Source organism: Lynx rufus, unplaced genomic scaffold, assembly GCF_022079265.1.
Source record: "Lynx rufus isolate CCGP_SWC_20201006 ecotype Redwood Valley unplaced genomic scaffold, mLynRuf1.p SCAF_3, whole genome shotgun sequence".
NCBI classification, from domain to species: Eukaryota; Metazoa; Chordata; class Mammalia; order Carnivora; family Felidae; genus Lynx; species Lynx rufus.
This window is the reverse complement of record NW_025814845.1, coordinates 132,134,198-132,161,452: the sequence shown is the minus strand read 5'-3', so window position 1 is coordinate 132,161,452 and position 27,255 is coordinate 132,134,198. Positions and strand designations below refer to the sequence as shown.

General features: G+C 36.7%; 1 protein-coding gene across 3 annotated transcripts in view; it reads right to left on the bottom strand.

Annotated features, from left to right (window-relative positions):
* Positions 1-26,044, bottom strand: part of GRIA2 (glutamate ionotropic receptor AMPA type subunit 2) — a 157,275-nt gene extending 131,231 nt beyond the window's left edge. For 2 of the 3 annotated variants that reach the window (XM_047091451.1, XM_047091452.1), the window contains exons 1-2: positions 25,875-25,962; positions 25,211-25,351 (exon numbers count right to left, since the gene is read on the bottom strand). In XM_047091451.1, the coding sequence (XP_046947407.1) occupies positions 25,211-25,351; positions 25,875-25,962 (229 nt within the window). Of the gene's footprint in view, positions 1-25,210; positions 25,352-25,874 lie in introns of all 3 variants that reach the window. The other variant, XM_047091454.1, reaches the window with a different exon arrangement.
* Positions 26,045-27,255: the final 1,211 nt, after the last annotated feature.

Sequence of the window (27,255 nt, the reverse complement as noted above, 5' to 3'; positions counted from 1 at the left end):
ATTTATTGCCTTTACTATTTAGTATGGCATCTATCCTGGGGTTCTGAGGTCCTGATATTTTATCATTACATTTCATTTCACTTACCATGTTTCTAGTAACAAAACAAAGACTCTTCATCTTTCAATTTTACCAAGTTATTGAGTTTTGAAAGTTTCCCCCCAAGGAAACCCTGTTCTCAAGCCATTCAGAAAACATAAATATCGTAACGAGGCATATAAGAGAAGATTCAAGGGGACTGTTCTTAGGTTGGATTCTATTCCTTTGAATGGCATATAACTCCAAGTCTATTATCACCCAGATAAGGAGAAAAGAAAAGCAGAGTGTTTTTTGTTTGTTTTGTTTTGTTTTGTTTTTCACAAGGAAAGCAGAGTTCACTCCATAGACATATATTGGACCTGGCAGCATAAACAAACACTGAAGTATATGATACCACCTTAATTACCTAGAAATAAAAACAGTAGTGCACCTTGGGGATTACAGTGAGGATCGCAGCTTCCATAGAAGGCCTAGTGGACCCAAAGCAATAACTTCACTGTTTGCCTGCTACCATTTTAAAGCATATGAAAATACTCAATTTATACTTACGTAGATGACCGTTTTTGTCCGTTAGACAAAAGAACTGGGAAAAAAGAACCCAAATTTTTAGAAAATGGCAATCCTTCTGGTATTATGTGTTTTTTAAGTAGCTCTTTTCTTCAACCAAAGAATTTCATGTTTTGGCAAAGGCAATGAGGACAGATCAGCAGATGGGCAAATTAAATTTCACATTTCTCTCCACACTTGGTTTCAGAGGGGAGAGTATTCATGGAGCCAAGGACATGGCTTCAGGGAGAACCTCATTCATCCTCACAACTAGCAACTAACTCTGACTTAGCCTGTGGAGCTATAAAGGGAAATGGTGACCCCTCCCTTGCCCCCAAGGCCAGGCCTTGCCCATTCATGATCTCCTGTCTCTCAATAGGAAGAATTTTGGAAGCCAAATGTTCAGAAAATAATTTCAGCACCAAATAAGAGACAAACTTGGAAGATCCCGAATTATAATTTAACTGTAATATCAATAGCCTCATTTATATAGGGCAATTCACAACACAACATACCATAAGTCCCTGTAAACATAGAAATTCTTTGTTGCCTAAGACATGTGTAGGAACTGTTCATACCGAACAGATGTCCCCCTCCAAAACAAAGGCAAATCCAAATCCAATCAAAAGCAAATAATTTTGTCTCCTACAATGATGCTGTGAGTATGGAAACAGTATTGGCTTCTTCTGATTGAATACTTTTGCTGACATTAACTCTGATAAAGGTAAATTGTTAATGGGTAAGATCTTTTTATTGTTTTATTGTTTTACATCCAGTCTGAGATGTATGTGAAAATTGAATATGCAAAAATTGACAAATATGCTGCTTCCCATGGCCTACGTGTGCTTTGCCTCTGGTACTGATCTCTCAAGCTTCCTTTGCCCACTTTCTTCTGAACAGTCATCACACCAAGACTTTTCTCTTCCCTGACCTTTGTACTTCCTGTTCCTTCCACCAAGGATGCTTGCCTACCCTTCTTCATCTGTCAGGCTGATTCTGGTCTGCCTGGCTTCTGCTCAGGTCTCACCTTTCCCAAGAGCGCACTTAACACATGCCTTCATCTAGTTCCTCCACCACATGTGCCTAATGAGTTCTTTTAAAGCATGCAGCCCAGTTTGTAATTGCCTCTTTTCTGTTTGTTGACCGGTTTATTATCACTCAACCCATTCTAATGTCAGTTCCATGAGCATGTACACCTTTCCATCTTCCTCACCACAACCTCCTCAGGGCTTAGAAAAATCCTTTATAGGAGGCAGAATGGTACGGAGATTCTGTTAAACCCTTGTGAAGCCTATATTCATCCCAATGCACAGATAGATACACACAACAGCCATCTGCACTTCTCATTTTTCTGTCTTCTTTGCCTCTTGGACCCTCCTACTTGAGCCTTCCCAGTGCAAAGACTGGCAAACCACAAGTGGAAAAAATCTAGGACAATACAACACAAATATTATCGCTCAAACACCTCAAAGGAGCTTCATGCCCTTTGGTGTTTTAGACCTTTCTCATTTAGGGGACATTCATTAAAGAAAAAACAAAATGAAATTCTTTGTCCTTCAGCTGTGCCATCATGAACTTGAACTGGTGGAAATCAGCATTTTCTTTTCCCTTCAATTTCCTCCACAGAGTTTAAAGTAGTGTCAGTTTCTTATCCTTTCAAATTCAAGGTGACTTATCAACATGGGTAATTATAAGCATTTCAAAGCAAGGTGGAATTCTTTAAATTCTATCAGACTACTCCTAAAAAAATAATAATAATAGAAAAGCTATGTGAATTGCAAAACTGGCTCAAATCAAATACAGTCAATTTTCACGATGCATGGATTTTGCATTTGCAAATTTAACCGCTCGCTAAAATTTATTTTCAACCCCCAAATCAATCCTGGCAGCATTGCTGCAGAAAAGCACCAATGGGCAGGGCACTTGCTCAATACACATACCGGCCGGCTGGAGCCCAACAGGGCAACATTCTGCCTTCTTGTTAGCTCTCAGACTATAAAAAGTACCCTGTTTACAGCTTATTTAGTACCAAGTTTTCTCCATTTTTATGTGTTCTGTTGGTGATTTTGCTGTTTAAAATGCCAAGCATAGGGGCGCCTGGGTGGCTCAGTCGGTTAAGCGTCTGGCTTCGGTTCAGATCATGACTTCGCAGTTCGTGAGTTCAAGCCCCTCGTCACGCTTTGTGCTGGAGCCTGCTTTGGATTCTGTGTCTCCCTCTTTCTCCTTCCTTCCCCTGTGTGTGCTCTGTCTCTCTCTCAAAAGTAAATAAACATTAAAAAAAATTTTTTTAATGCCCAAGCATAATGCTGAACATGGTCCCAGGGCAGGTCCCAACTGTCAAATGTTCCTAAGCATAAGATCTGTAATGTGCCTTACTGAGAACTTGGATGTGTTAGATAAACTGTTCAGACATGTATTCAATGTCAGTGGATCAACAATATGTATTAAATAAGGTATCTGAAACAGAAATACACATAAAAAGGTTATGTCTCAATCAGGTTGATGGAAACATTGTGACCGAAGAAACTAACTCTGTATTTCCTTAGGAGCAACGGTTCAGTATTCCCTAATTTGGGATTCACAGCAATTTCCTAGGACAGAACTACTGTGAATAATGAAAATCAACCACAGATACTTTTTAAGGAAGAGGTATTAAACTCTTCTGCTGAGTCACATGAGACTAGCAATCTCACTAGAACCTCTATCATCAGTAAGTGTACAAATCAATCTTCTTGATTTTCATCAAGAAAAAAAAAGAAGTTATTTAGTAAACTGTACTTTCAACCTACCAGTAATGTATGACTTCTTCAGTGTACTCTCATTTTCTGAAGCTAGAGATTACCTCCATTATCAACAAGGAAAAGTTGACCGCAAAAAATGAAATCCCTAAATCTCTAAGCTTTCTTCTTCTGTTAGATATATTTAATATTTTTTCTACTGAGTACTCATATCTGATCATTAGTGATGCATTTGTTAAAACACAGGTGAAGTTTTTTAAAATTTATTTTAATGTTTATTTATTTTTGAGAGAGACAGAGACAGAATGAGAGTGGGTTAGGGGCAGAAAGAGAGGGAGACACAGAATCTGAAGCAGGCTCCAGGCTCTGAGCTGTCAGCACAGAGCCCAACACAGGGCTCGAACTCATGAACTGCAAGATCACGACCTGAGCCGAAGTCGGACGCTTAACCGACTGAACCACCCAGTTGCCCCCACAGGTGACGTTTTAACGTGACTGATTTTTAGAATTAAGAACTGAGAAATGAAGCTTATCATGACCGTCGCATTCAAAATTGAAAAGCCACATACCTAAGATGAAATATCAAAAAGACAGAAAACATTCAACTATGTTGCCAACATAAAGAAAGACCCTTTGAAAAGAATGAGATGGCAAAGATAAAAAATACGAATATACAGGTTTTGTAGAACTGTTGCAAAGAGGAAAGAAAAACAACTTATAATTAACTACAAGAAAGGTAATGACCAAGATCAGTAATGTGAAATGGGCAAGCCAAATATCTATGATTTATGTCATTGCTCACGGTGTCCTGCTCATTCGCTTCCTTCATTTTAATGTGTAATCTTTGTATTGTTTCCAGCAGCACTCACAATTATGTGTCTCTTACCCAGGGATTCTCTATGGTTTCCAAAATGGCACAAAAGCTATATTTTAAATAATCATGCAGTGAGTAGAAAGGGAAAAAGTGAAGATCTGGTGTAGCATTATTTAAGTGCATATAATCATTCAAGACAACCTCGGACTTGGTTAGATGTTCTACATAGCAAAATGAATGCTCTATAGTTTATTTTAATTGTATTATACTAGTAAAAATAATCTTTAAAGGTATCGTACGAATAAATTTGAAGGATGGATTAATTTCAAATGCTTATCTTACATTAAATAAATTCTAAATGAGTAGGAAAAAAGTCACCCTAAAGAGCTATCTAGAGAGAAATAATTAAATGGAGGAGGGCAAATTATCTGAGTAATAGGGCTAAGTGTTCCTCAAATCTTAGGGAAGAATCTGTTTTCAAATAGAGAAATAGATGTGCTGGGGTGCCTGGGTGGCTGAGGTGGGTGGCTAGGTTGGTTAAGCATCTGACTCTTAATTTTCGGCTCAGGTCATGATCTCATGGTTTGTGGGATCCAGCCCTGAGTTAGTCTCTGCACTGACAGCAGGGAGCCTGCTTGGGATTCTTTCTCTCCCTCTCTTTCTGCCCCTCCCCTGATTCCACTCTCTCTCTCTCTCTCAAAATAAATAAATACACTTTAAAAAAATAGAGTGCTGAGTAGAATGGAAAAAAAAAATTTCCATACAGGAATATCACTGCGAAGTTTAAGAGACTAAACATAAAGAAGAGACTGAAAGTTTCCAGAAAGGAAATAATAAGTACACAAAAATATAAGAATTAGACTTCTCAACAACATCTGATGACAGAAAATAAGTGTGTAATTCCTTCCAAGTTCTAAGGAAATATGATATTCATCCTAGAAATCAATATCCACCCAATACATATATATATATATACACACACATGATAAAGTTTTATTTTATTATTTATTATTATGTATTTATTATTATGTTTATAATATTTTTATTATTTATTATTATTCTCACAAAATTATTTTAAAGGAAATTATAAGTGATGAATAGAAATAGATTTAATGCATATGAAGAAATAAGCCAAGAAACAGAAAGATAAGTGATCAACCACAAAAAAAGTGCCATCCTAGGAAATCAGCTGTACAGGAGGATGAAGAGCAACCAACAAAGATTGCATAAAGAGGATGGAAGGAAGTCTTTGGAAAGACCAGAATCCATGAACTACACACTGGACAGCAAGAGCCTACAAATACACTAAAACCATATAACACAAAAGAAACATTAGGAATTTCAAATACCCAATAAAGAAAACAAGCTGTAAAGGGAAAGCACAAAAAGAGCATGGTACTTGGTTCTGCAGTAAAGAATGGTCATGTGGCTATATATAATTATTAAATAATGCTTATCACTTTTTAGCTTCTAGGATAAGCCTACATATAAAGTATATGGATATAGAGTCATCCAATTATATATACAGAGTAGAATGTAAATTTTCTCAATCTTGACTCAAAAACATTATCAACTCTTAAGGTAGGCAGTTCAAAGGCACCACCACCTGTACGTGTTGAAATAACAACTGTGGATTCAAACATATTATTATAATTGGAAAGGAAAACAATAGAGAAATACACAATTAAGAATATAATTATAATAGTAATTGGAGTTAACCACTAGAAGAAAGACAAAACGGTAAAAGTGGTCATGTCTAGGGAGTGAGACTAGACATAGGTAAGGAAGGCAGAAACATTGTTTTCATTCTGTCTTTCTATGTTTTTACAAGTTTAAAACATGCACAGATATAAGAGGGGAGGGAGGGGAATTTGAAAACCATCTTCAAAACAATACTTTAAAAAACGAATTGTATACAAATGTGAAAGTGTGAATAATGAAATAGGTTTCCATAGTAGACTTTAGTAATATTCATCAAATAACAGTTTTCAGATTCTGGACACAAGAATGTTTAGTCTGCACTCCCTTAAGTTGTGCGTGGCCATCTGAATAGTTTTTTTTTTATTTTTTTAAATCGTTATTTATTTTTGAGAGAGAGAGAGGGAGAGCAGGGGAGGAACAGAGAGAGAGGGAGACGCAGAATTCGAAGCAGGCTCCAGGCTCCCAGCTGTCAGCACAGAGCCTGACACGGGGCTTGAACTCATGAACCGAGATCATGACCCGAGCGGAAGTCAAACGTTCAACCGACTGAGCCACCCCGGCACCCCCCATCTGAATAATTCTAACCAATGACATGGAAGCTAACATAGCACAGCCCCCATCTGGGCCAAAGCATTTAGTTACTGGATCTTCAACTCCCTGGCCCCATCTTCTCAAGCCATAGTTATCTTGGAAAAATAACTCCAAGTCAATGGGAAAAAATACCAAGATGGCGATGAAGGCTGGGCAAAAGATCTTAATAAACAATTTGTGAAAAAAGAACCTGGGTGGCGCAGTCGGTTAAGCGTCCGACTTCAGCCAGGTCACGATCTCGCGGTCTGTGAGTTCAAGCCCCACGTCAGGCTCTGGGCTGATGGCTCAGAGCCTGGAGCCTGTTTCCGATTCTGTGTCTCCCTCTCTCTCTGCCCCTCCCCCGTTCATGCTCTGTCTCTCTCTGTCCCAAAAATAAATAAACGTTGGAAAAAAAAAAATTAAAAAAAAAAAAGAACCATAAATGTGTAAGGAACATGAAAAACTTTTTTTAATAAAGAGGATTTTTCTTGCTATCTAATACATAAGGATTTTTTTTTAATGATAGCAATGATATTGTGAGACATTTCATTGATTGTTGATAGGATTATAAATTGGTATGGACTTTCCTTAGTGTATATCAGAAATGATCAAATGCTTCAAGGCCTTTGATGCTATAATTATGCTTCAGTCATCAGAAATGAGGAAAAATACACATGCAGAAGGATTTTCAACCGCAGCAATATTTTATAATGGATAAAAGAAGGATTCAAACAAAATCTGCAAAATTAGAAAATGATTAAGTAAATTATGGGGATGAATACTATGAAGCTATGAATTTAGGTTTACAAATGTCTCTACTGCCACCCAAGGACATCAAGTATAAAAGCGCTGGAAAAAAAACACACATAACTATTAACAAGTGATCATTTCTTGGTTAAAAATAGTGATGATATTTTTTTCTTTTAGATTTCTTAATCTGTAACTTGTATAATTAGGAAAAGTTTTTGCATTAATTTTGGAGGTTTTTTTTTTTTATATGAATATAGTTGACACACAATGCTGCATTAGCTTCAGGTGCTTGCTCAACATAGTCATTCAGTTTCTCTATACATTATGCTATGTTCACCACAAGTGTAGTTACCCTCCGTCACCATACAAAGCTATTACAATATCACTGACTGTATTCTCTATGCTGTGCTTTTATTTCCATGATTTATCCATTCCATTAACTGGAGCCCTGTATCTCCTACTCCCCTTCACCCATTTTGCCCATCCCCCCCCACCCACCTCCCCTTGGCAACCACCACTTTGTTTTCCGTATTTACAGGTCTTATTCTGTTTTTGTTTATTCATTTGTTTTGTTTTATTTAGAGTTAGATAAGCATGTAAATAAACATGTCCTGAAGTAGATTCACTTCAGAGCTTTGAACAAACTTAGAAATAAATAAAAATGAAGAGAAGCAAAGGTAAATATGACTGAGTGCTTGGAAATACAAATTCTCAAAGAAAACTAAAAGTAAATGGAAAGCTAATACAACCTTTGAGGTTTTAAATCAAAACAAAAATTATTATGACATATAATAGCCATTTGGACACAAGTGAAAGTATGGCAAAAGAAAAGCAGAAGTAACTCCTTCAAACACAACAGGGTCTGTGTCCCATGGAGCCTTCTTGAAAAATTTCCCTCTTTAGTCTACCTTCATTCTGCTCCATTATGACTCCAGGACTATATTATGTACACCCTTTAGTGGTACATCACCCATTTTTAGTAGAGTGGCATCAAATGGATTTTTCTTATCACTTTCCTCTGCCTTTAGGAGGGAGGGGAAGAAATGAGACTAAGCCAATATTTACAAAATATTTAATTTAAATTTTATTTTTTTTAAATATAAATAATTTTTAACACTGTGGTTCTACTGATTTAAGGTTTTTTTGTTTTTTTTTTTACCCAGGTGTAATTTTTCTATTCACCAAAAGATATATTAAAACACAAACAAATGACTAGTGTCTTTCAGAAATTTAATGAAGTACATTTTATAAAATCTTTATCTTGAAAGTGACAATCTTCCCATTTTAATGACCATGGCAAGAAAATGTATTAGAAAATGCATGACAGGGCCACATGAAATTCAGAGTTCTACAAAAAGTGGTGATTAAAGATTTACAGCTTTCCCTGATATTTAGCCAAAAATATATGTGCACGTCATATACCATGAGACAAATTGAAAGTATTTATTGATGCAAGTAACAGTTTACTGTTTTATTTAGCATTCCAGTTTAATAATATTTATATCATAAATAGCTTGATATTTGGCTTTAGAAAGCCCATAAAACTAGTTCTTATGACAAACTGAGGATGAAACTATATATTAGTTAATAAAACCATGAGGATATGAGTTCCTTTACCTTTCTTCATTGCGTGTCGATTGCAGTCCTTGGTTTTAATATTCTATTTGTGAACACATATGGATTGTTACACTGAATTAACTTCAAAGTGATACTCAAAGCCAAGTCATAGTCATAACGCATTACTTAAACCTTGATATAGGTAAAGAAATATGTAAAACTAGCAGTCCATTTAAGGGATATTAGAGCTGTGACACAAGCCAAAAAACATAACAAAATCCTTTATTTATCCCTCTGGGCTCATTTAATGTTCAAAATCTGACATCCTCTTTTATTGATCTGAGACCCAGTGACACAAAAGCACAATTTATAAGAATAGCACTGTTCAGGAAATAAGTGCCTTGCATTACTTTACATTCCTTTGTCTGTAATAGAGTTTTAATCTTGTTTATTTCATTTTCTGGGTAAATTCCCTGTTCATTTTTAACTCCCTAAAGAACTATTTACTCAAGAAGAAAATCTGATAGCATTTCAAAACAAAGAAAAAAATGTATTTTTTTTAGTATATGTTGTGATAATTGGCTAACCTTATAAAGGAAAAACTAAAGCTAGATCATTACTTGAGCATTTATATCAAACAAATCCAGATGAATCAAAGATTTATTCTGAATCATGAAACCAAAATAGGAAGGATACTAATTTTAAAAATGAGCAGTTGTTTTTCTTTAAATAACTTTGAGTGGGAAAAGTCTTGCTGAGCAAGGCATAAAAATCCTTAACAATTTCTAAATTTGACTAAAATATAACAGTAGTGTATTCTTAAAAATCATGAACTGAAATCTTGATTCTGAAAAATCATACACAGGTTAAAAGAAAAACAAAAATAGCCACAAAATCAACAAAGTATATGGATACTTTAATATATATATGTGTATATATATATATATATATACACATATATATATGCCCATAAGTAATAGAGAACCATAAGTAATAAGTAATAGAGAACCATAACCCAATAGAAAACTGGGCACCAGGTTATGAATAGGTGCATAAGCACCCACACACACATAGATACACACATGCAGAAATGCAAATAAATGTTAAGAAACTTTTAGTATTAGTGAAAAGTTATTATTATAAATTTAAGCAATTAAACACCAGTGGCAAAGCTTTGAAAATTTTAATAACATAGGGGTAGGGAGGGAAAATAAGATGAAAACAGAGAGGGAGGAAAACCATAAAGAGACTCTTCAGTACAGAGAACAAATTGAGGGTTGCTGGATGGAGGGATGGGTTAAATGGGTGGCAGACATTAAGGAGGGCACTCTTCGGGATGAACGCTGGGTGTCATATGTAAGATATGAATCACTGGGTCCTAGTCCTAAAGCCAAAACTACACTGTATGTTAACTAACTTGAAGAGAAATTAATTTAAAAAAAATTAATATTGTACACTACTAATAAGATTGGGAAAAAACAGGCATACCATATGCTCTAAGTAGGACTGTAAATTGTTATACCTTTTTTGGACATGTAGCATAATTTTAAATGCAAACACCTTTTGACTCAGTTAATCCATTCACAGAAATCTATTCTGCAAATTCATTTGCACATGATATTAAAACAGATAGGAAAAAATAGAAAAAAATCACCAACAAAAGACAGAGCTAAATAACAAGGGAATATTATACAGTGACTACAAAGGAAAAGGAAAATGTGCAGATAAAAGAAGCACTTCAATTTTTGTTAAATTGGAAACAATCAAGATACAGACAGCATAGTGCATAAGTCATACTCGAATTTCCGGAAATCATGAAGGTGATAATCTGAAAGAAGTGAAATTGGGGAAGGGAAAAAGACTCCATATTTATTATATTCCCTTTTGTAGTGTTCAAAAAATTACCATATGGATGGCTCAGTAGGCTGAAGGTCAGACAGCTCAGGTCATGATCTCAGGGTTCATGAGTTCGAGCCCCATTTCAGGCTGGCTGCTGTCAGCACAGAGCTTACTTCAGATCTTCTGACTCCCTCTCTCTCTGCCCCTCCCCTGCTCAAGCTCCCTCTCTCAACGATAAATGAATATTTTCTTTTAAATTACCAAATACAAGAGTTACTTTCATCAGAATTTTTAAACCTCAAATATAAAGACCATAAGAATCTATATTCTAATTTTCTCCATGTTTTAAGTTTTAAGTCATTCACAGTACCAAAATGTTATTATTCACAAATATTTTAATTATTTGATATTTTTTCTTTTCATTAAAAACATCTTTTTTTTTTTTTTTTTTTTTTTTTTTTTTTTTTTTTTTTTTTTTAGAGAGAGAGAGACAGTGAGCAGGGATGAGGGGCAAAGGAAGAGAGAGAGACAATCCCAAGCAGGCTCCATGCTCAGGGTGGAGCTCAACATCGGGCTTGATCCCAACACCCTGGGGTCATGACCAAAGCCAAAATCAAGAGTTGGATGCTCAGCCAACTGAGCTACCCAGGCGCCCCAATCCTACATCAGTTTTTTTAGACAATTACAATTTTCCACATGAAATTCTCAAACTACTACAATAATCAAAGTTTAGATTACATAAAATCTGTCTTAACATTACAAGAGAACTACCAATGTGTTAGTTCAAATTACTCACAATAACATTTGTAACTACTTCATAAAACCTACTATTGTAAAAATTGTAACTTATTTCTTCATAATAAGCTAAAATAGTATTTACAACAATTATATAATATAGCCCACATCTAATTAATTTATAAAAAGACTACCCAGCAATTTCCATAGTCTATACCAGTTCAAACTGAACTTAAAAGATTTTGGCAGAGAGGGAAAAAAATAGTCATGCAAAATAAAATAAAAATTATCATTTCCAAATATGATTCGAAAATGAAAACTATTTTTGACAGATCTTCAATTCACATTACAGTTACTATCACTGGTTCTTCACTGGACCACCCAGTTTTCAACAATATTCTAAATCCGATATAAGATAATTATTTTTCAGCTTCCATCAAGACAATTTTATGTTTTCCTCACAATTTTTGGAATTACCATTTCCACTCTTAAGACACTTTGATTCAAATCTACTCCCAAGGTACAGAATAATATTTATAAATGACCTAGAAACCATTACTACACTACACACACTAACATAATAAGAAAATCACCTAGCTGACCTAGATAAACTACTACCTTTGCCATGAAAAAAGAAGATTTTGGACCCATGAATAATTTCCAATATAGAAACCTTATCTTCCTCTGTCATCTCAGAGATCATCAACAAATTGGCATAGAACAGGTTTCTACTAAAAGTTTGAGGAAAGAGGTAAAGAAAGAAGAAAATCCTGATATAAGTTTTGATGTATACTAACAAGGTAGACATAAGTATTTTGAAGATACACTCTTGACTTTTACCCCAATGCATTCTACCTCAGGTCCAAATCAAAAGTTATCAATGTAACTTTATCCTGTAAATACATGGATTTGCTTAAAAGAATACTTTTGACCCAAGTTCTTACTATACTACATGAAAGAGTTCACATGCTGCTAACTGCAATATGAGGCAGCACTGGAATAATGGAAGTCAACACAATATGAGGTAGTGAATAATTTATGAACTATGAAAAACTTTAGCTCATCCACAGATTTCCTTATTTTTACTTATTGTCAGTGGTTACATCTCCTTAGAAAGTGTCTCTCCATTCTCCAAAGTAAGTATGCTCTAGACAAGTAATTATTTCAGAGTTTTTCAAATCTCTGAGACCTTTACAACAGAATAGGAAAAGGCAAAAAGAGCCTCCCTTATTCATGCTGAGGAAGGAATTTTAAGGAAGATGACACGGGGCCAACCAACCAGCAGCAAGATGCAGACAACTGGTCCACAGGGAAGACGTCACAATGAACACGTCCTGTGTTTAATGTCACACATAAGGAAACATCTACCATCATTGTTTACTTGCTCAAATATAGTGATAAAAGTGGTAACTGAATAGAATCAAATATTCACAATTAACAATGCTAACCAGAATCTACATTTTTGTTAACTTATTCATAATTTTCAGTTCTTTCTGTTTATCTGTTGAATTCTGCAGAGAGGGTTTGTGGACCAAGAGCACACTAAATTCTTGTAAGACGTGTATATTCACCAGTTTCCTAAAGATGATGAGAAAATAAAACCCTAGCCTCTAATATTAGTTGGAGTGGTCATATTAAAGAAGCTTATTAATTTGAAAATTACCTAGAGAGCTACATTAGCCCTCCTTACCTGCTTTCCCCTCCACGCATCTAAAAGTATAGAGTCAAGTACATGTGACTAATGTACACTAACGGGGATAGAAATTACTAAAATTAGCAACATTAATCACTATATTATATTGGGCAACTCTTATCATTGAAATCTGACAATTATATTATGAGGTAGGTATTACAGTGACTGTCATTTTACAGAGGAAAACACAGGCTTAGAAAGCGTGGCTGATACATACAGAGTCACGTAACTGATAAATGTTGGAACCGTAACTTCGAACCATGTCTGCTCATTTTAATAGACTGGTGGCATTGCCATCTAGGATGGAGGAGAAGCTCTGACCTAGGAAGTAGCAGGCTTCTCCAGGCAAGAGCTCCTCCACAAATCTGCAGTAGCTTAATTCACTCAAGTTTCTGTTTTCGCATCTGAAAATCAGTATAATTCCATTTAGCCTATAAACTTTACAGAGCTACCTACAGGAAAGGCCAAATGGATGTGAAAGTGTTTCGCAAAGATGAAAGCTATATATAAATGTAAAACTATCAAATACGTAAGCTCTCTGAAGGAAAGAATTTTATTCTCCTCCATTGCTCTGAGCATGCTGTTTAGTTCAAAGTAAAGGGCTAGGATACAGAAAGGAAGAGAAAATTCAGATCATTTGTGACAAACTAATCAAGGCATTTCTTTTCTCATTTAAACCCCCAATAATATTATCAGGCATGATGAGGAAACAGCCTCATGTAACAAAGAGGAAAAAAAAAAACCTTTGCATCATAAAGCTACTGACCGTATTCAAACTCATTTTTGCTGAATGCAAAGCCTGGTCTCTTGACTGCTTTTCACTTAAATAAATATAATTTAATTAAAGAAGTAAAATAAAACATTAGGAATCTATAATGTGTACAGTTCAAAAAGATATCAAACTACATCTTCATTATGAGCTTGAAAGATCTACCAGGAATAAGATGATTCAAAATTGTTGCCATCCTAAATGTTAGTGATATGTGACAAAGGGAAAGATGTAATACCACTCGAATTTCAGCACCTCAGTCTTTAAAAATCATTTTCATAATTTAGTGCACCAAGCAAAACTTTAAGAGGCTTTATGGCTTATTTTGCTGGTCTTTTCTTTGCCACCGAACAACATATGCCCTGCCCTGGTATACAAACAGTAGAAAAAGATGCCAACAAGAAACTAGAAATGCATTTTTCTTTATACCATTCCCCCTCTTAAAGCAATGCATATCAAAACTACCTAAAGATCCTAACATAGGAAGTAATAATAAAAGTTTGCCAATTTTCACGTACTTAGTGCCAAACACAGTACGCAGTGTTTTAGGTCTATTGTGTATTGTCAAAACGGTCCTCTAATGGATGATTCCTTTCACAAAGGTGGAAACTGAAACTTACCTAGATTACACTTGTCTAATGCCACACACCTAACAAGCAGACTAGAATTTGATTCCAAGTTCAGACTCCTAACCGATGCTACTCTGTCTCTCATGATATCAAGGCTGTAAGAATCAAAGGTTTTTTGGGTTTTTTTGTTTGTTTGTTTTTATTTTCACAGGCAAAGCATTAAGATGACAATCGCTGACTCTCTGTGTTCTGAGTATAAAGATGAGGATTTATAGTCTTTCCCATCAAAGAACTAAAACTATATAGTTCCTTGATATTTCCTGTGCATTGTTGCCTTTGTTCCTAGAATTTCCTGTCCATATGTCAATTAGTAATAACACCATAAATTTGTAAAGACTAGAAAGCTGTTAAAATAAATAAAGCTATAAGTTGTGAAACTGCTTGGGACTTACAAAGCTCAACGTCTCCCTTTCATACAGAAACTAAGAACAAGATTGAAACTTTTCAATTCCTGACAAATACAAGACACAAATAAAGAAAATCATGACATAAGTTGAAATGTATCTTTTAAGAAAGACTAGCAAAGCACAGACCTTTCCTACCACTCCTAAAGATCGCTTCCAGAACTTTCTTTGCCAAAGGATTGCTATGAGAGATGCTTTTCTCCCTCTCCCTCTCTCTCTCTCTCTCTCTCTCTCTCTCTCTTTAGGAAGTCCCTCTTCCCACTCTAGAGTTTTAGGAGCCATTTCTGTGGTAGCTGGATCATTGAAAACAGACAGCCCCCTTAAATATCTATAACCCACAATAAATACCTTACATGAAGCCCTTGAAGAATAAGTTAAAAATGTTCCAAATTACCATCACTAAAATACATATGACAATATTTTTAAATATATTTTAAACCAAATATATATATTTAATATATATATTAAAATAAATATATTTTAAACCAAACTGATCATCCTACACCTTATAACCCTTATTCTTCAGATGGAAATTATTCATTGTGTTCTGCATTTCTGTGCCAAAATGTTCTTCAAGAATTTTTAAATAATTAACTTCAATGACAAAAATTATATATGGCTTGAGAATTATCATTAACTTCATTGAATATTCTTCTAAGACATGCTAATATATTTTTAAATATATCTGGGATTGTGAAAATATTATTTAGATGTTAAAGAACTAGAATGTAGCATTACCAGATAACTTAAACTAAAAGACAAATTTTTTCTGTGTTCTACTGATAAGCACTGCTACCATTTATCAAGCAGTTTTCAGTTGCCACAATGTCTCAGCTACCACAAGCAGGCGGTAAAGTTTATCATGACTCGGTGCATGCCCTTCCTAAATTCAAAATCTAGTAATATGCTCCACATTATATATTCTTATCTATACTGTTTCCCAAAACTTTTCAGTCAGTATTTTATCTCAGAATTACCAAAGGCAAATCTTTTCACCAGCTCAGAAGGATACAAAGCCTGAAATTGGTGTTGGGCACAAAAGGATGCATAATGCCTCCTTTCCTTCTTGACTCCCTCTGGAAGTCTGGAAATAGTTTCTATTTGTCAAAAGTAATATTATGATAAGAATTCACTGTTTTGTAGTAATTCAATGCCATTGTAGATGAACATTGACAACGGATGTGCAATTCGGGGACTCCATGACAAAGAGAAGCTTAAAAAACAGAATCTCTAGTTCCAAATTTCTACTGTCCCACCTAGTACATCAAGTTACACCGCCTCTTGGAGTTTCTCCTGCTTTTCCATGGCCCTCTTCCCACACTTTAAGAAATCTGGCAATTTCGATCTGCAAAAAAGAAAAGTAAATACTTTCCCCTTGACTGAAGATGCTTATTTTAAAATAGGTATTTCATTCTATCCTTTTAGCCTTGCATAAGAAATATATATATACACGTATATATATACACGTGTATATATATACATATATATATGCGTATATATACGTATATGTATGCATATATATATGTATATATATGCGTATATATATATATATATGTATATATAGATAAAATCAAATTGCTGACATCCTTAACTGCAATGGACTGACTACCGATGCTAGGGAATTGTACAATGAAAAGTAAATCTGAAAGAGAACAAGATTGTAATGTAAAGGCTTAATATCAGCTGCCAAGGCTTACGGGCTGAGGAAATCTTTTCCTTTTTTTTTTTTTAATGTTCATTTACGTATTTTGAGAGAGAGAGAGCACAAACACTCTGGAAAGCATGCTAGCATGGGAGGGGCAGGGGGGGGGAGAGAGAGAGAGAGAGAGAGAGAGAGAGACAAAGAGAGAGAATCCCAAGCAGGCTCTGCACTGCCAGCATCGAGCCAGACATGGGGCTCGAGCTCAAGAACGGTGAGACCATGACCTGAGCTGAAACCAAATGTCAGACGCTTAACCGACTGAGCCACACAGGCACCCTGAAAATTTTTTTCTTTTTATCAAGTTATGTAACTTGAGTTTCAATTAATTTATGCTGAAGTTAGAAATGATTGACTAAGGCCATAATCTCTTATAAGGATGAGGAATCAGGTAACACTTCACTATATTTTAATAATAAGCAGAGGGTATAGTCGGATTAGAACAAATAGGTTTGGGAGATAACAGGGTTTCTCCTGTTTCCTTAACCATATTTCTATCATTTCCACCAGTATAATTGGGTATTTATAAAGATAAGACAAAATATATTTGCCTTGAAGGATTATCTTCTGAGGTTAACTGAAATTCAATCACAGTGTAAGTATCAGAGGACCATAAAACAAGTGAATACCACAACATTTATCGATTAAAATTAATTGTACATGAAAGGCTGATAAGTGCCATAGAAATACGATGGCATATTCAAAACATTTTGGATGTACTAAAATGTAGGCACTCAACTCAACCCAGTTTGTGCTCATATTTTAATTACTGAAATAGGAAAAAACAGAGGAATTAACAAACTCATAAATTAAATACATAAAACTATACAGTAAAATTTTTTCAAAGAATCTAAATAGTAAAACTATGAGGGGTGTATATGTGATTTATTTGAGAAACGGGAAAAAATACAAAAATTAAAACAATCTAAGAAACTACCTCCTCATAAATTCCCTTCCTATAATTAACCCTGTTATCTCCCAACGTATTTGTTCTAATCGCTTGAAGACACTTACAAATGTCAAGGTTCTCAATTTTAAAACTGTCTTTGACCTTAAGCTAAAAATCAGTAGTAAGTATTTTAAATGATTTTTTCAAAATGGTAATTAATGTACAAAAACTAAAAGTCTAGAATGACAAGTTGAGGGACTTTTGCTGAAGCAAATTACCAACAGAATGAAAACAGGACAAAGCTAAATTACTGGAAAATAAATCCTTAAGGTAAAAGGTTGATACAAAAAACAAACAAACAAAAACAAACAAAGGCATGCGTATAAAAAATTGTACACATTTGTGCAAATATTAGAGCAACTAGTCCACAACAAGACACTGTGTCCATCAACTCCTCATTCTCAGATATCCTCTAGTTAAAAGGGAAAAAAATTGCAATTTGGTACCTTTTTTTTAAATTTGCACTAAAAGACTAACATAGAAAATTGTGGTATAAACTATTATGGGGGCAGGGGGAGACTAAGACGATTTTGTGGCCATTCAGGGATTATGTATAGTCACGCTTTGTGGAAAATCCAAAATTAAAGTGGAAGCCGGGGACACCCATAAGTGTCAGTCCCCTTGTAATGGAGTCTTGCATTCTGACCACCACCAACATGGCTTTGGCATCATCCTAACAGCATTTGTAAATCCTCTTTAAAGTGTGTGTTCTACTTATCTTCAGCAAATCATTTCTTTTTAATTTTTTTTTATTTTTTTGAAGGAGAGAGACAGAGACACAGAGCAAGTGGAGATGGGGCAGAGAGGGAGACACAGAATCCGAAGCAGGCTCCGGGCTCTGAGCTGTCAGCACAGAGCCTGATGTGGGGCCTGCACAGGAGCCATGAGGTCATGACCTGAGCCAAAGTCAGCCGTTCAACCAACTGAGCCACCCAGGCGTCCCTTCAGCAAATCATTTAACATATAGCAATGTACCTTAAGGAATAAAGATGATAACACTGAACATATGCAGCCTGTAGGTGGAAATGAAAAATATATTACACCTCTATCTAAATAGGATATGAGGCAGTCACCAAGTAAATTGTTTCTTTTGAAATCAAAATGAAGAGGAAAAGCAAAATTCTGACTTTAGAAAGTATAATTCTATAAGAAAATCTCCTATAATATTAAATGTGTTTAATAGATAAACAATCATTAAGTCGCTCAATGTACTAGGAACGGAGACAGGGTTTGTGAAGGATAGAAAGACAAAAAAGGCATGATCCTGCCTCCTTTAAGAAGGCCACATTCTCATTCCCCATGTTAATTTTTAAATGATTTCATTCTATAAATTAAAATTATCAAAAATGATAAAATAAATTGAACAGTACTGAAAAATAATAGGTGTCAAACTCCTAATCAACACCATTGTAAGAACCACATTCATCTCCTTTTTTTTCCCCCCAAATTAGTAAAATCTGCTTTGAAAAACATTTTGATGTATGAAATTTTTTAAATTGGGGGAGATTTTCAAATTTTAACGCTGAATTCAACAACTAATTATCTTATCGTACTGAAAAGACCTAGTCATATAAGAAGTTTGTCAATTAGTTATTCAAATCAATAGAGAAAAATCTCAGAAATTTTTACTGAAAATTACCATAATAAAAAAGCTAACATTTTAATCACATCTAAGGAACCTTCAGTAGGATCCAGTTGGAAAAGAAAAAGAAAAGGAAATATAATTTACCCAGTGGCCATTACCAATCCCAATAAAACATTTAAATCTAAGACAAGATTTTAACTCTGTAATGCATCCTTTGTTCACTTCAAACAAAAATCTCTATTTAAATTTAAATGTTATTTTCTGTAATGGCATTTGCTTTGCAAATTAAGTATTTCCATTGACTTTTTTTAAAAAGAGAGAAGGAGAAAGAGGAAGAGAGGAAGAAGGAAAAAATATACTCTCTGAAAACTCTATACAACAAAACATGATGGACTAATTAGGAAACAATTGCTCTTTTCAGCCTTCCTTAAAATTCGGGGGGCTCTAGGAAGTTGAAAAGTCTGTACAGTGCTATTGGAAGAGATTATGAGAGGATCCGAGGTCTGAGCATGAATCAGCATTCTATTGTCATAATGTCACAGTGCAATGACCTTATCACTTTAAAGGCTTGATGTGAAACGGAAATGCTCCATACTTCTTGAGTCAGCAGGTTGAAGCCTGCAAGACCTCAAAAAGGAAAAAGCACAGGAATAAGTTTTCTTTAACATCAAGCTTCTAACGTTTCATATAGTATTTTCATTTAAATATTTAACATCTCTAATCCCAAAATAGAATGTTTCAACTGATGCCATTCTTTCTTTGATTGTATAGTGTAGTATAGTGCAGTATAATGTATCATTTTCTTGAAATTCTCTTGTGATAAGTAAAGTATGTAAGTTTAACTACAAAAAAAACCAAACAACTAATTACAAATTAATTATTCTTACATATAAAGACCTATGTCTTTCTTTGTAACCTTCAATTAATTATAACAATATTTACAACACCAGGTTGTAAGGTATTGTGTTCTGGTACATGTGTCCCAGTTTTCTTCACACCATGAATTCTAATCTTTGCTTAATAGCATCCAAGTTGATTCTAATTTTGCAAAATGTTTGCATATGTTGATAACTCCAGTTTTAGTAATTCCCTGAATAAAAATGGCAAGACATGATAACCCAGCCCATCTATAACCACTTATAATCTATAACTATACATAAACACACACATACACACACACACACACATATACATACATACATACATACATACATACATACAATCACATTCTAGCAAATTGTAATAAAGATTTAGCAAAAATTAATTTTATGAACACAGATACACAATTTTAATAATTCACAACTAAAATTCAATGATAAGAAATATACCTCAAAAATGATATCTGCAGAATCAAGCTTTAAAAGCTGAAAAAAATACAAGTTTACAATTCTCTCTCTTCTAAGAGCATTTACAGTCAATGTTGTCCATGGATGCCTTTAGTAATCATTTATTATTATTATTATTATTAGTCAATTTTACAAGGATATTTAAGATTATCTATGCAAACTCAAAGACAATTGTCTTTAAAAGGCATTGTGAATTATTTTTCAAACAGCATTTTAAATGAAGTTTTCAAAGTGGATGCATTTATAGATTTTTTTTTCAATTTCTCTAAATAAATCTGCTTACAATGTTTCAAAAGGTATTTAGTGTGCGCAACAGTTTTATGAAAGAACAATATTTTCTCCAACATCCCCATCTGCTGGCTTAGAGAAAAAGTAGATTTGTATCTGTTATTTCTTTACATATTTTTATAATTTATTTTATGGAATTGAAATATAAAATTATTGAATTATTTTAATATAGACTAATAGCAATTTGTCAAAGTCATCCATGAAAAGAAATAAAAAGGAAAGATTTTGAAGAGGAAACTTAATCCTTAAAAGTTTTCATTCTAAAGCCCTATGGGATTAAATTCTCATGTTTATAGATGCTTTAGACCGTTTTAGTTTAAAGAAATTTTAGGAATGAGCACAGTATTAGGTTATTAAATTTTTTGATAGTGTAAGAATATTTAGTATTTTCCTAATATTTGCTGTTTTGTTAAACTATATAAAATAAGTGGTGTGTACACATATGCCCAAATCAGATTTATTATTTTACAAAAATTTTCAGTTACTGTACTACATTGCTTTTGTGTAAGGACTATTAGAATATCTTCATATCCTCATACTAAGGTTCTTAGACAAGACCACAGTGGCCTGTGCACACTAAAGGCATCAAGGTCTACAAGACTTTGAAAACTATTTAAAAGAGCATAGAAGAAAAATGTTAGAAGAAGAAATGAATTTCTATGAGAAAAATATTCATTTATTCCCTGACAACTAGAAGGAACTCAATATATATTGAAAAAAGGAAGGAAGGGAGTGGAGAGGGAGGAAAGAAAGAAAGAGGGAAAGAAGGAAAGGAAAGAAAGAGGGAGGGAAGGAAGGGAGGAAGGGAGGGAAAAAGGGAGGAATTCTTGAGGTCCCTCACTAGTCTGAACTATTGAACACATCAGATGCTAGTCTTTTTTTTTTTTTTTCCAGTTTTATGGTTTGTATTTTCTGATAGTAAAGGTTTAGGTTTTAACAGTTTTCAGGAAAAAAAAAAACTCTCAGTACTATTTCTAGCTAAGAAGAAAGAGAAGGAGAAAAGAAAAGGGGGTGGGAGGAGGGGGAGAGACAGAGCAAAAGAAAGAATTGGAAATCTGTCTTTATTTCCTCAGGTACTGATGGCAACAAATGGGAATAAACAGGTACTTTCCTTATCTCACTGCGACTGTGAAAGAGGAAGATGTGGGAGTTCAGTGCCCTGCACAGTCCTTTTACCCAGCTCACAAAATAATGACTTCATTTCATTTGCATAACTTTAACCCAGTTGGTGGATCTTGCTGGATCCTTAAATCAATGTCAACCTACACATTCCAAATAAGTGCCTTCATCTCAGGAATAAAATTAAATGAGTAAATGAATTTCTTTTATGTTACGAAGTTATAAAACTCCACTTTCTTCATATAGAAATTTAACTCTGAGAATCTTACAATTTAAGTAGGTAAAACAAGAAGCTACTGTATGAACACTGATTGATGACACCTATTTTAGTAATGGAGTTAAAAAGTAGAATTCCTTACATTTCTGGAGGAAATGAGAGAAAGTCATTTTGGTTTTAGCTATGAACATATTTGATGTTGCCTTCCACTTCATAGTGAAGGATCGTGGACTCCCCTGACAGAAAAGGCAAGCCAACAAAGGCTAAGCATTGGAGACAAACCTGGAGCAGAATTTAAATGATCAAGACGGATCTTGACAAATTTGATATTCAAGATTTCCATTCAGTTCTTGACTGCTGACTTCACGACTGTAGTTTACATGAGCATAAAAGAGTTAAACTAATTTTACATGTTCTATTGCCCTTGGCAAAATGAAAAGAAATGAAGGACACAAATGCTCCATTTCTTGTTACAATCTCTAGATTGTGAAATTCCTAAGGGAATGAAGAAAGCGAGTCGCAAAAATGTTATTTGCTCAATGAGTCAATGTCAACTCCAGAAAATTCTATCCAATGGGTCTCCTTTGTATAACAGTCCCTTACTAGTTCTCTTTAGCAATCAGTAAGATTACTTATAACATGGGAGTAGTACATGCCAAACTTGAAAAGACATTCAATTCTTCACCATGATTTGTTTTAGTGTCTTAGAATAATAATCCATGGATGAATAATTTGGGGATCTGGAGACATGCATTTTTATTTCAGCTTCATTTTCTGAGAAAAAAAATTTGTGCAAAATGACGATTTGATCTTCCCAGTTTCTCAGAAGTGTGGTCAAACAAATTGTTTGTGTGTGTATGTGTGTGTTTTCAATGAAAATCATGTGCCATGGATGTATTCATTCTGTGGAAATTCATGGAGTTATATATGTATTTAATACACATTTTCTGTCTGCATATCTTATTCCAATACAATTTATATTAAAAATAAATCTATTCAAAAATATTGAGACTGAGGACCTAAACTAGTTATAACCTAAACCAAAAGTAATCTTTAATCTTTACAAAGACCCAACAGTCATTCAATATCTCTTAGAAGCAAGGAATATTCATTTTGTTCAGTGGACATATCTGTCATCTTCTTACTCTGGCCCTCTCACTATTTTCACCAATGAGTGAACTTCTCAAACACTGACCATTTTTCAAAGTGTACCTGTCAATTACTTTCACCCTGTATTAAAAATCTACATACTTCCAATAATCATAGTCCTTAGTTTCATTACTTTTCAAAGCATTTTCACACTAGTATACAATTACATACAGTTAGATACTTAGCATGGCGCGTGTTAAACTCTTAATTCAGGAAAAGAAAAATAGAAACTTGATATCAAAACAAATGACCTAAATCCGGTAGGTCAATAGGTCAAATATAAAAACCTTCAACAATTAAACTACAACAGTTTCTTTGTATTTGTGTATGTACTAAAATTGTTCCAAATATTCCTAATATTCTTCCACTGAGTTTTTTAAAGCTGCAAATCTACTTTCAGACTCTCTCTCTCTTCCTCACCCCTCACCCCCACCTTTAGTTTCTTTTCTCACTTGGTTCATATATATATATATATATATATATATATTCATATATATATTCATATATATATTCATATATATATACATGGCACTGAAAACTTCTTAAATAGGCTGTTTATAAACAATTGGATTGTAGACACCTAACATAACCACAATAATGCCCCTGTTCTACCAGTAAAGGAAAACTGTTCCATTCCTTCATCCGCATGATGGTAGTTTCAAAATGAGTTGATGATGTTCCTGATATACCATAATCAAGCTAACCCATCGACTCTATGATTAATGCTCAGTATGGGGAATTGAGATGGCAACCAGTTTGTCTAATGTGGGAACGCTGCAGTTGGGCTTTTTCTGGGGTAATTTTCCGCTAGCTCCTTTACACTGTCGCCAAAGTGGAAGGTGGGCCATCTGCAACCCACCCCTCCAAACTGTTAACTATGAAATAAAAACCGAGAACATTAAGGCAGGAAAGACTCTCCCAAGCCGGTTGGCAGGAAATGATGGCAGCTGCTGGGAAGGGGGCAGGAAGGTACAGTGGCGCCGGCTGCACTGCCCACGCCGTCGCAGGGGTGGGAGCGCCAGGACAGGAGCCCGCGAACCCTTCCACTGAACCTTTTAGAGACTTAATTGCTTGGGTTCTATCACTCTGTCCGAAGCCTTGGCAGAGCTTCATCGCGTGTCCCGGAACCCCGCGCGGAGTGCTAGGGCTAATATGGATAACTGCAAAGACTAAAATGGCTGATCAGCCACTTCTTCAGATTTCCAAACTCGGCCGGCTCCAACTGCTTTCAGGTCCTTCAGCTCTTGCTGCCTTTGCTGGAGCCCCGCTACCTAAGAACAAAGCGCACGCGGCCGGAGAGCTGACCGCGGCGCCCACGGCAGAATCGCCCCCTTCAACTTAGGCTCAAGCTGAACAGAGCAACGAGAGATTGACAGCGCTCCCCCTCCACCGCTACCCGACCCGGCCGGGCCCTGGGCCTGCGTCAGCCTCCGCTCCTCGCCGAGCCTCGCCGCGCCCCTCGGGTGGGCGTTACGTAACAGCCCCGAACCCAACTCCAGAACCATTTTAACAACTTGTCCCGTCGAGGTGGGTAATATGGGGCTCCAGGGGTCCAGAGGATGAATCCGTCCTGGGCCTGTGGATTTAAATCCAGGGCCAGGAGAGGAGCGCAGCTGCCGGGGCAGGCGTCGGGGCTCAGCAGTCCCCGTGGGATCTATCCAGCAGCCCGACAGCGCGCCCAGGGAAACAGCGTGTTCTCTGTGGTCAGGGTACCACCAGGCGCGCAAGGTGGGGGGAAGGGGGAGGCGGGGGGACAGGGAGGGCTTCTCTTGAAACACCCAAGACTAGAACCCCCCCGAACCTAAGGGAGCTCCCTCCAGCTCCAATCACCACTCCACCTCCCTAGTGCGCACACTTTTCAATGCCTTTCGGTCCCTCTTCAGCGCCCCCCCCCCACACACACACCGCCAGCGGGGGTCCCCGAGATTGCAGCCACTTTCTCCCTACGCCGTCACACGCACGCGCGTGTGCAGTCACTCACACCCACACACTGACACACTGAAACACACACGCCACATTCACACTCGCGGGCGCTCCGCGTGCGGCATCCAAAAGACATGAATATTCATTACTTACAAGCATTGGTGACTGCGAAGCTGTTTGCTACCTCCAAATTGTCGATGTGGGGAGTCAGTCTGAACTCCGAAGTGGAAAACTGAACCATCCCTACCCGAAATGCACTGTATTCCTGATCGGCGCCCCTGGGAAATAGCCCCCCTGCAAAGAACAAACACCAAGCAGAAGAACAGTGTCAGTGCCAGAGAAGGAAAGGAGGGGAGCCCGCTAGCGCCCAACAGCCCAGGAGTCTCTTATTCAGCTAATAGGCCGGATAAACACATCAACGGACTCGGGCAGCGGGGAGCTGATCGTCCAAATGGTAGTTAAAGGGTCAAGGCACAGATGAGAGTCTGAGGGCAAGGTAGGTGGCCAGAAACATTAGCCTTTCCTGATAATCACAAGGTTTGCATTCAGACCCTCTAGAGAATCTGAACAAACAGGAAAATGTTGTTTAAGGCAGAATTAATAAAATTTGGAGATCAGAAATGAGAACACCTTTTCCTCTTTTGCACCAAAGCCAATATACATGCTAAGAAAAATATGTATATTCTAGGCAGTTTAAATCTGGAATGCAGTCAAGGTATGACATAAGTCTACATGACATGAATTAATTTGTCCACTGTGAACAAAGATTACCACCAAATTATGCACAATTCAAAAGCAGAGCACAAAGGGTACCTACCTATCTGTATGCTGTTAGAAGAGACACCAAAAATCAGTCCCCATAAAACAGGAGAAAGGAGGGCAGATATATGCATAATCTTTTGCATTTCCAAGAAAAGTAGAGCATCCACAAAATACCCCCCTTTTTTTTTTCCTTTTCCTCCTCTTCCTTCTTTGGCGGTTTTCCTCAGCAAATTAGATCCTCTGCATTTTGAGACAGCAGTTTAGCACCAAGCTGCTAAAAACGTGAAGTGGAGGCAGAAGGATTCCTATTTCCCAGGTCCTGCTGGTGGCTGCTGATGCCCTGCGCCCTGTCCCTGCTTCCGAAGTCCGGAGGACTGGCTGGATGCAGTTTTCAGCGGAGCTGCCGCTGTGGTTCCAGTGCCTTAGAATATTCAGCACCCTCCCATGCACTCACACACACTCACCCTCTCTCGCGCTCTCTTCTCCCTCTCCCCTCTGTCTCACACACGCGCGCGCGCGCGCGCGCACACACACACACACACACAGACACACACATACACACACACACACACACACACACACACGCAAGTCACAGAGGACCAGGCAGCCCCGGGCGCGCGTGCGCGACTCGCGGCAGGCGGCTGGCGCGCGCGTCCCACCCCTCCCCCGCACCCCGCACCCCGCACTGCCCTGGCAGCGTCGCGTGCGCCGAGCTGAGAAAGCGCGGCTCAGAGCCGGGCTGCCACGATCCCTGGGCTAGACCTCGGGTCTCGCGAGCTGTCGCGCCCATCGAGCGCTTCCGCCTTTCAGCACCGAGGACAGCGCCCCGCTCCTAGCCTCGTGCTACCTTTGTGCCGCCGCTGCAGCTGCCGCTGAGATGCTCCAGCCTGGACCAAAGGCAGCAAAGCTGATTTCCGGCTGCTGTGCAGAAGCCGAATTGCTAATTGTTGCCGGTGAAGCGTCCTCTCACCAGGCCCTGCTGTTTTGCATTTAAAGTCGTTTTTATTTTCATTTTCTGTAGCCTGTGAAAACTCACCTAGCAATATAGAAACGCTCTCGTACACCTTACCTGACCCAGCCAAAAAGCAAACAAGAAGACAGAACTCCCGTCGAAGAAGTGTTCAAAAATTGGGAAGTTTTGCCAAATGTGAGATAGCCAGCACCCAGAGGAAAAGAAAAACAAAATTGTATCTTTAAAGGCTAAAGTCTCTTAAGAGGAAATCAAGATTGAATTTTTGAGATACTTTGCATGGATATCTCATCTTTAGAGTGTATTCCACTTGGTCATCATGCCAACTTGCAGAACCAAATGAGTGCACGTCTTGCAGACTTCACTGCAGATTCCCTCCCATAGTAAAGACATGTAGACTTGGCTCTTTAGAAGAAGCCCTTTCTTTACTGAAAGCAAAAGACTCCGTTTCAAGGAAAGACTCATA